Consider the following 10,541-nt stretch of genomic DNA (forward strand, 5'->3'; position numbering starts at 1 on the left):
CTATTGGTCTACAAGAACCAAGACTAGTTTGCCTTGGATGTAGAAGTACTGACGACACAGTTCTACCATTTAAAAAAAGTAAAAGAAAAGAAAGAAAATTAAAAAAACGTCAACATTTATTTGGATATAGATAATATATATATATATATGCTCTGGATGAGGCGGACCAGGTGTTTTACCTTGTCCAGAGAGGCCTGCATCTCCTTCTGACGGGCAAGTATGCTGTTCTTGGTCTCCATACATTTCTGTTGAAGAAAAGGAATACAGCATTATATAATAAACACAAACTGAAATCTTAGAAGAACTACGGTATATATGTAACAAGCCGTACTGAATATTTGCAGGGATAAAATGAGAAAAAGCTGAATGTTCCTCTTAAAATTGGTTTTCTGAGGCAAAAATCCCTTCACAGACATGTAGAACAATTGTATAATTAATCTTGTATCCAGAAAAGCTCCAGTTAAAGAGAAAAATAAGTAACACACTGTTATAGAGTTGCTGAGCTGTTTCACTCTCTGTTCTAGTTGTTCTCGTTCCAGCTTTAGTTCGGCACTCCATTTCATTAACTTCTGCTTCTCTTCTTCTTTTGCTGTTGGACAGGAACAAAACACTCATAAATTGAATGCACTATAACATAGATGTATGCATTTGGTTATAAACTTTTTTTTTTACACTTAAAATGTCAAATTGGGGTGCAAATTTCTACAACTGTAAATCAAAATATCTCTACCTTCTTTGTAAGCAATATAGGAATGGACAATTGCTAGGGTTCCTGGCCATGGAATGGCCTCTTCCTTCTTCAGAATCTGTAAAAGAAACTCTCTCAATAACAGAACAGTGCTGTGCCCACTTGACCCCTGGAAAGCCATAAAAGAAACTGAGATCAATTGTATATGGCAACAGTGATGAACAACAGAACTTCAATGGGAGTGCTTGATGCTGTCTTACACTTACATGATGGGTGGAAAAAAGGCACAATCAATACCAAACCATGTGAGAGCTTACAAAGGACGAAGCAGCCTTAATGCCTGAAGAAACTCATTTCGTTTAAGGGGAGAAAAATGTACACTTCATTTTTGGCAGGGAAAGGGGAGTTTGATCTCTCAGTTTGTCTTCCATTTCTAATGATATAAAAGTGTGTGTGCTTGAAAGGACTGAATTCCAGTTAAAAGGAGACATCACTGACTGGCCTGCGAGATCAGTGGCCAAGGGCTCATTGTGCTGCTATTATTTACCTGGTCTTGACATTTAGGACAGATCCACATGCCTTTGGGAATGTTTTTGAGGGGTGGGTCCAAGCAGTCGAGGTGGTAGACGCGCGAACATGTGTCACACATGAGCAACTGTCCACTGCGTCTGCACACAGTGCAGAAATCCTCATGGATGTCTCCCTGTCGGGAAGAACGGCAGGTGTCAGTACCACCGCCCCCTTCTTTTCCTGGACCAATCAAATGACAGCGGGAAAGGCGGGGAGGAGAGGAACTGACTGCTGATTGGAGGTATTTGTCTAGTGGCTCACAGGTGACTGGACTGTTCACTCAGTCAGGGCACTGGATATTTAGCTAATAGTTTTAATATTATTACTATAATTGGGATTATTGGATTAATCACTATTGAAAATGTATCACGTCATTATAAGCAATGGTTATTTTGGCTTAAATGCTAAGATGGGGTGTAAGAATTTTAAAAATACTATACTATAATTACTTCAGGCCTGATATTTGTGTGGGAAGTAGAGAAAGACTGTTCACTTTGTAAGACTGCTGGCTCCATTTCAACAAATAAAACAAACACATGAATGACAGTGCTGGTAGGTCAGTCTTTCTCTTTCCAGGGTGGATGCTGGACTCTAACAGGAGTTACCTTGCTCCTGTACATTTTGAGGTGTACAGGATGAATGCAGTGAAGGGTTTTGGGGGGTAGGGCCAGCCTGTGATGTAGAGGAATCTACTAAAACAATAATAATAGTGGGGCCTTTCAACAACATGGTCGCCCAGACTTGGCAGGTGGCTACTTACATCCCCGGAGCTGGGGCTGGGCTGGGGGACAGAATGAGGGGGGACAGAGAGGGGAAAGCCCCCCGTGTCAGGCCGCTCAGGGGCTGGGGAGGCGGGAAGGCTGCTGGTGGGGGAGAGCAGGGGGTTGGAAAGGAGGGAGAGAGCGAAGGAGAAATGGAAGGGAGGGTCACAAAAAGCAGTTAGTGCAACAGACGAACACAGCAGCATGCAGGGAATTTGAAAAGCAATGAGTGAAAGAAAGAACAAAAGAGAGAAAGTCTACACTGAAATCTGATCTCAAATCTCAATACATTTCTCTGCAGGTGGCTCCTACAGGAACAAGCAATGCATCATGCACTCTAAAATAAGCAAAACAATAAATATAAACATAACATCTAAAGGTAACATGACAACCAGAGAACCAACAGACAAACTCTCACTTACACACCTAATTCGACCTACTCACATCAGCACTCAAGTCAATAAGTAGAGTCCAAGTAAAGAACTTTCAACAATATCAACACTCAAATCTTTAAGGTGGTATCCAAGTCAGGTCTTTCAAGGCCAAGCTTAAGTCAACACTCAAGTCTTCGAGGTAGAGTTCATATAAAGTCTTTTAAGGCCAAGCTCAAGTCAAGCCTCAAGTCTTTGGGGTGAAGACCAAGTCAAGATTTTCAAGGTCAAATCAAGCTAAATCCATTATGTTGAAGCACAGCTCTAGAAATCACAAGAAAATAACAAGATATTCTAAAAGTAAAAAAAAAAAAGAAAAAAAAAAAAGTGAAGAGCACAGAGACTCAAATCTGAAGTGAAGCAACACTGAGAGGACATATTTCTCCTTGTAATCCTACTGACATTTTGGAGTCTTAAGTCAAAATGTTAACAAGTCCAAAATAAGCCAAATTCTCTGGAAACTATACAAACTGGGGAAGAGGTTCCTTAACCACCACTTTTATAGCCCACTTTTTAGGTCTACTCAAATGATGTAGGTCTGCAAAGAGATCAGACCCTAGCAAAGACACAAAGCAGAATTGCAAGAGAAAGCGGAGAGGTGTCTATTAGGTGTCTGTTAGGTGGTACACAGAAGCAGCAGGGCTACAATACATCAACTTAAGCAACTTAAGACAGGCAGGTACAGACCTCTCTTCCTGGTGCCTTGATGCAGTGGAGTGTTCAAGTAAGTGACAGCACTCTTTTTCCTCTGAGATATATGAGAGAAATCGGAATGTTAGAGCCAAATCGGAAGTTCAATCTAAGCCCTCAAAATCAGAACAGATGGAGGAGGGAACTACAGAACATTTGTTTGTACCTCAGGTTCAAACACTGCTCCACTGTACACTGGGTTGGCTGTTGTTCTCCTCTTACGTTCTTGTCTTCTACTCTGAATCTCTGGAGAGCAATGACATCCCATGCACATCTGGTTAAAAACATCCTGTCCTTGTAACTTTAATTTAATGGAAATCCAGAGTGCAGAATTGACACCAGTGGGACTTACCTTCAAGATGGCCATGTGTGACCAACCCAAGAGACACCATAAAGGCAAGTTTCTGAAGGAAGAAAATTTATTAGTTTATTATTTAGGCTTCAGGCAAAATTTGCCAGACATGATGGTATTGTTAACTCTGTGAAGGTACCAGTACCTGTGGGCTCTCCTCTCGTTTGATCTTAGCTGGAGGAGGAGGAAGAGGAGGAGAGGATGAGGGTGGTGTACTCATGACCACCTGTTCTGGTCCTCCCTGTGGTTTCACAGTCTGACGCAGCAAACAAGAAACAAGATAAGCAACCCAGTCAAGCTGTTTGATTCTTAGTGCAAGAACAAAAGTTAAACCTATCCTATCGGATAAAAAAAGATTTGTCTGAAAAATGTTGCATGTCTGGAGCAAACAATCAAGCTAATAGAAACGGGTGCGCTCACCTTCAAGTCTGAGTTAAGGTTGCTGATCTGAAGTGTCTGGGCAGGACTGATGACAATGCCTGTGACTTGCGTGGTGCCACTCGTGATTGCAGTCATGGTCTTGTCAATGGTGGCACACTGCTGTCCGTTCACGATGTGCACCTGGTGAATGGGCCCAGCAGAGGCAGGCAAAGATGACGTAAGCTTGGTGGTGAGCATCAGGGGCCGCTGGATTAGAGGAGCCGCCACCGTGGGAGGAGGAGGAGCTGGAGCGATGGGTACATTGATGGGCATGGGGGGTTTTGGTCGAACCTGTGCAATGGTGGAATGGGGTTGGGTGAGAAAGCAGACAGAGGCTTGCCAAACCAATCGATCACGAAAGCCACTCTGATTCCATGCCCCTAACATCCATGCTGTTTTGTGTTAAGAGGCAACCTCAGCCATAAGAAATGCTAACACTGAGCTCTGGTTCACCCCTCAGTGACTAGTTTAAAAGTGGATGAAAATGTGTGCAGAGCTCAATTTAGGAACATCAAAACAAACCAGCAGTAGGAGTGGGCAACTCTGGCCTACAATGTCCATCAGTTTAGCTCCCACCCTGATCAAACTCACCTGCCTATAACTTTCTAGTAATCCTAAAGACCTTGATTAGTTGTTCAGGTGTTTGATTGAGGTTGGAGCAAAGCTCTGCAGGACAGTGGACTTTGAGGGCCAGAGTTGCCCACATAAGAAAGTTAGGGTGTGCTCAAACTTGTAGTTCGGTTCTCTTGGTTCGTTTGGTCTGGACCAAAAAAAGAAAACTATACATTTGGTCCTGGTCTGCTTAGCGGTTACTCTGGCATTTTTGACAGCGAACAAAGATACCAAACCTAAAGGCATAGTGATACGTTCACAACCTGATTGGTCATTGAATGACATATTTCATGATGGAACATAAAGGGGTCATATGACATTGCTAAAAAGAACATTATGTTGTGTATTTGGTGTAATGCAATGTGTTTATGCGGTATAAGAAAAAAACAAAAAAACATTATTTTCCACATAATGTACATTTTTGTTTCTCCTCTATGCCCCACCTTTCTGAAACGCGTCGATTTTTACAAAGCTCATCGTTCTGAAAAGCGAGGTGTACGCTGATTGGCCAGCTATCCAGTGCGTTGTGATTGGCTGAATACCTCAAGCGTGTGACGGAAATGTTACGCCCCTTAACAGACTGTGATGCCGTCTCCCGGCACGGCGAGACAAAACCAATAAAACCCATTACAAACGAGGCATTTGTTGCATCCAGTGGGGACATAATTACTGATTATAATGACTTATACTGTGTTTTTACATGTTGCGTTGCGTATCGCGCCGCATAAACATAAAACCATGTCTGCATTTGTGATCAGAGAAACAAACAAGCGCTACTCACGTTTGAATCATCCGTGGCAAATTCTTTAAATCTAAAAAATTTACTTACAGGCTGTGAGTCAGAAGCTCCAGACTGTCCTTGCAAAGTTGGAACTGCCCCACTTTATAGAACAGCCTTTGAGCACAGACCCATTGTATGCTACTCTGCAGGTTCAGGAAACAGTCTTCCATAAAATGCGTTACACACGGCGGGCTTGAGTGAGCGGAGGCCGGCGGCCTTGAGAACAGCGTGGCCAGCGGATTCGATGAAGGAGCGGCCGGCAGGCGTGCGGCAACCACATGTGACGACCCCGGGCTGGACTCCGCGTCCACAGTGAAAGCAGATCCCACAATCCACAGCGCGAAGTTGATGTATTTCCTCAGCGATCAGCACGGATCAGCTCTAGGCATGACGAAGCGGATATCATCCTCTTTTGGAAGGTCAAACAAAGTAGTTTCGCTTTCACAACTAAACACAGCATCTCCACAACATGGCGCCGGCGGCAACAACAATACTACAGCGAGAATAAAAGTTACGCCTTCTTTCTTTGCGTGAACATTTGGGCGGTGTTATGCAAATCTTCCCACACAGTGACATAGACATGTGGGGCCGTGTTTAAATGAGCCGTTTTAGGAGGGCGTGGACAAGTCTTAACTTTTATAAAGAATATCTCTTTGGATTTGAGACTTTAGTCTTTGTAACTTTACAGATCTTCTTTATGCACCAAGAGTTTGTAAGACTCTAAAGAGAAAGGAAAAATTGAAAATCGCATCATATGACCCCTTTAATGAACACCCCAAACAATAGGTGCGTTCGACTTAAAGCGGCGCTGCGCAGACCGATCGGTGTATGACATTAAAGTACCCAAAGTACTGCTCAGCACCGCTTTAAGTTGAATACACCTAATGGTTGGACTAAGCGTGCTCATTGTTGCGTGTACATGATTTTATTTTTATGACCTGCAAACTCACAAAGAGCTTATAAAAGGCATTTTACCTACTCGTTGCTCCACGTTTGCCCTCGTTTTGGATAAACCGCTCGTTTCTCATCGTCAAATCATGTCGCATAGCATTCTTGTCATTACATCCTGTTCTTGGTTTGTTTAGAAGTATTTGGTCCATGTTGCTTTCATATTTCATTCGAACTGCACCAGAGTTTATTTGGAAGTGGACCAAGATCCATTCTTTTAGCGGTCTTGTCCACTTGTTTGGTGCGCACCAGGGTTCGGATGGCAGTGTTCACACTTACTCAAATGAACCACACTAACAGAAAAATTGCACCAGAGTTTGTTTTAATCGAACCAAACGTGACAAGTGTGAACACACCCCAAGTCAAACAAGTTTGGAACGATATAAGGGTAAGTAAATGTCGGGTTCAAGTGCATTAATCTGAGCTCGCTTTAGCATTACATAGCTTTTTGAGGTAAAAGGTGATATACTGTCAGTCTTTAAGGGAGTGAGGGATTAATGATAGGGTCAGCCAAAGCAAATATCAAAAGAACAAAAGCAGAAATAAAAAGCTGCAACTGAAGCAACAGCATTGTTACAAAGGAACAAACAGCAACACGCTGTCTTACTCTCAAACACCGTGTCTACACCAGACATAAGCAACGAACATACAGAAGTAAGTTACATTTTTATACCAATGGACTTCTGGTGAGTTATTCACCCAAATGTTATAACAACTGTTGTTGAAGGGGTCATGCACCTCAAGTCGTTGAGTGATGGCACTTATGGGTCACTTCCAGTATAGACACGGTGCTTAAGGGAGCTTACACACTAGATAAAGCTGTAATGGAGCATTTGACAGACAGGAATGCATTTATGGCTCGATTTTCAAATAGGCGCTATCTTTATAAACAAACCACAGATTTGAGTTTTAAGCAATTACATTCTCGCCTGAAAAACTCTAAACTACATTTCATGACACAATAACAGTAATATTTAGAAAATTACGCGGGTTTTTGGGCAATGACGTTCACAAGTCCACAAGAACAGACAAGAGCACATATTGAGAAACAGCTATTGTCTGCGTGAAAATATTAAATTATAAAATAAAGTTATATTTTTTGTGTTTGCACACCGATATAAATGAGCCCGACACTCACGGACAGCAGAGCGGAACGAGTGAAAGAGAAGCTTTATCCCCTTCTATTAGTTTCTAGATTCTAGTCAACCAATCAACTTTCTGCAGTGAGTTTAGCTCCACCCTTTTGGTACCCTTTGCTGTGCTAGGTACCCCAACGGAAGGGTACCAAAAAAGTGGTACGGTTCACTATTTTGCTACCATTCACAACTTCTGACAATGGAAACAGACATAATTGCGTACCTTACCGTACTGTACTGAACCATAACGCTCGGTGGAAACGGGCCATCAGAGAGTATAGACAGAAGCAGGCCAGTTCAAAACAGATCAATACTACAGTGGACTGAATTTTCATTGGTCAACAGATGCCTAGGTCAGAGTGCAAAGCAAAAGTTCTAGGTTGCATGACCGAGCATCACTTTCGCAAACCTTTGTTTTTTTTAATCTTTTTTTTTAACAACACAATATCCCCAACTGATATCAACAGACTTGTAGCATTTCTAACAGAGCGTAAAATCTAGTGTAAGCACCCTAAAGCAAAGAGAAAAAAAATAGGAGCAGACAGTATCACAGCAACAGTCAGTGCTGGGAAGGAGAATGTGAGAGTCAGTTTTATTATGTGGAAAAAAGCAGAATTTGGGTCTCTAAGTGTGGAACAGTGATGTCTTGAAGTTTGGGTGATTGTGTTCGAGCATGATTTTAGTTCCCATGTTAAAAACTCTTTCAAGATGAGAAGTTTAAAAATATCTTAAATCAGAATGTCTCTGTAAACAAAGGCTTTACAGACACAAGGCCTCTGAAACTAGGTTGTGTGTCCCTCTGGTGGCGTCAGTGTGGAACTGCATATACATAAGGGGAGGGGGCAGGTCTAACAGAGACGCACCTGTGGCTGAAAGGTGGGTCGAGGCGTCAATCTAGGAGGAGGGACAAACTGGGGAACTTTGATAGGCTGGGCAGAGGTGGTGGTGACCTGTGACAAAACCAGCCATTTATTGGGCACTCAGCAGGTGAAATGGAGAAATTCACAACATTTAGAGGAAATGATCCTCTATCTGGTTTCATCACAGAAGTATGTCACCATACACCCCAGCCAAGCACATCATTGTCAGAAAGGAAGTCATTTAAAATCTTCACATAAACATCCTGTTCTAAACACATCAAAGCAAAGTGGGTCTGACTATGACTACAGCAAGCTATGCAAAAACACAGACTGGCATTTCTACTTCAGTTTAACATTGTTATATTTAAGCTAAATGGAAACACTAAGTTAAGAGGAAGAATCTTTAGCGATTAGCGATTTAGGGATTCACACTCACGACAATAACATTCTTGGACACAATCCGTGTGCCGGCATCTGTGTCCTGATTGGGTAGCTTGCTGGCCACCTGAAGGTTGATTGGTGTGCTCTGGGAGTCGGAATTGACGCCGGGTCTCAGGGGGTTGCTGATGGCAGTGACCATGGCGACTGTGGGGCGTTGTGTTGCCATGGAAGCAGGCATGGTGGAGGTGGCAGCTTTCAGCACGAGAGGTAGAGTCTTTGCAGTTATGACCGGCGTCACGGTGAGAGTCTTCTAGTCGAGGAGGTGGGAGGTAGGTTGATTGAAGGAAGCAGTGAATGAGGATGAGGACACACAAAAGATGTTAAAAGTGCTATTGACTTGATTTCTCTGCTGTTATTGTGTACGAATTATCAGTGCATATAAGAAAAATGGTCTGTCCTTGCCTTTCATCAAAATATAATAACTTGAAATGACTTTTTTCCATTGATGTTACCAAGAGAGCAAGTGCTGTTAGATAATGTTAACCAATCACAAATTAGCTATTGAGACATTGTTTAAACAAAGTCATATTGCAGGTTTGGCTCCATTCTTGTATTTAATACCCAAATGTCATCAATTAATATTCATAATCGATTAATGGGAATTAAATTAATCGTGTGTATATATATATATATATTTTTTTTTTATATATTTGATTATATATAAATTACATATATTTCTTAAATATATACATGTATGTGTGTATATTTATATATAAATATACACAGTACACACACATTATATAAACACAAATGCTAATTCTGGATATGAATAATTGATTTGACAGCACTGCATGGTGGTATTGATAAAACATAGTCCCACCGTATAAATTATTCCAGTTTAATAGTTTAACTTACAAATGCTCTACATTACAGAAATAATAGTCAAAATAATATTAAAAGAATATATAATGAATTAAAATAATGAATATAAAACGAATTTAGTCCCACTCCATAATTTTTTTCTGTTGAATATTCAGTTTCTTTTAGAAATGTGCCACATCACAAAAACAAAAAAGGTTGCAAATGCCACTACATGTGGATTTTATTTATATTAATAGTTCAATAGTTTATCAATTCTATGAAAAATAGTAAATACTATGTTAAATAGCAACACATTCCCTCTAGATGGTCTTCTTCTCTCATTACAGAAAAAAAACAACAAAAGCAGTTAAAAACAGAAAGGCTGAGATTGTACATTATTGGCCATATAAAAGCAACAATGCTCTTATAAGATTCTAAGGTCACTCTGCCCTTATTTTTCACAAACTCAAAGCTTATTTCAGGGACAAAGATTTGTGTGTTTGCAATTACAGTGTGTGCCTTTAGAATAGAGCACCGTGGATGAGTCAGGGCAATTGTTTTTCAATAAACCTTTTGGGTAAACTAGCTAATCGTCTAATTTTTTGCTGCGGTACAAGAATCGAATTCACATCTCACCAGTGTTAAGTAAATATTCCGCTGCAAATCACCTCCGAGTACAGTGCTGTTCTACACATTTTGTCTAGAAACTGTGTGGTGTTTAGGGTGTGAAGCGGTACCTGTGGCGCCCCCTGGTTGTGTGGAGGCCCTGTGGGCGGCTGTGAAGGAGGACAGGCAGGCATCAGCAGCACGGTTTTACCATCTGCGGTTGCTGGGAGCGTCTGTGGCTTCAAGTCGGGCTCCTGTTTCACCAGCAACTCCTTCCTCAACTGCTCCACCACTTTTTTCTGAGAGGGAGAGAAATTACCAGGAAATCATACATCCAATCACAGTCACATTTTGAGGAAATGGTGATTACAGAAAAACAAATTGTTCTGAAACACACATACGCACTTTTTCCAAGAAATAAAAATGAAAAGACCCCCCACCCCC

General features: G+C 41.5%; 1 protein-coding gene across 1 annotated transcript in view; it reads right to left on the reverse strand.

The window, feature by feature from the left end:
- Window positions 1-10,541, reverse strand: part of LOC107673221 (PHD finger protein 21A-like) — a 19,263-nt gene continuing 8,722 nt past the window's right edge. The window contains exons 6-19 of the mRNA XM_016466719.1: window positions 10,229-10,396; window positions 8,686-8,940; window positions 8,253-8,339; window positions 3,913-4,203; window positions 3,638-3,748; window positions 3,493-3,544; window positions 3,307-3,386; window positions 3,135-3,198; window positions 2,019-2,185; window positions 1,236-1,391; window positions 731-806; window positions 486-589; window positions 152-245; window positions 1-62 (exon numbers count right to left, since the gene is read on the reverse strand). Coding sequence (XP_016322205.1) covers window positions 1-62; window positions 152-245; window positions 486-589; window positions 731-806; window positions 1,236-1,391; window positions 2,019-2,185; window positions 3,135-3,198; window positions 3,307-3,386; window positions 3,493-3,544; window positions 3,638-3,748; window positions 3,913-4,203; window positions 8,253-8,339; window positions 8,686-8,940; window positions 10,229-10,396 — 1,767 coding nt within the window. The remainder of the gene's footprint in view (window positions 63-151; window positions 246-485; window positions 590-730; window positions 807-1,235; window positions 1,392-2,018; window positions 2,186-3,134; window positions 3,199-3,306; window positions 3,387-3,492; window positions 3,545-3,637; window positions 3,749-3,912; window positions 4,204-8,252; window positions 8,340-8,685; window positions 8,941-10,228; window positions 10,397-10,541) is intronic.

The sequence above is a fragment of the Sinocyclocheilus anshuiensis genome, unplaced genomic scaffold, assembly GCF_001515605.1.
Source record: "Sinocyclocheilus anshuiensis isolate Anshui unplaced genomic scaffold, SAMN03320099.WGS_v1.1 scaffold68, whole genome shotgun sequence".
In the NCBI taxonomy this organism is placed as follows: Eukaryota; Metazoa; Chordata; class Actinopteri; order Cypriniformes; family Cyprinidae; genus Sinocyclocheilus; species Sinocyclocheilus anshuiensis.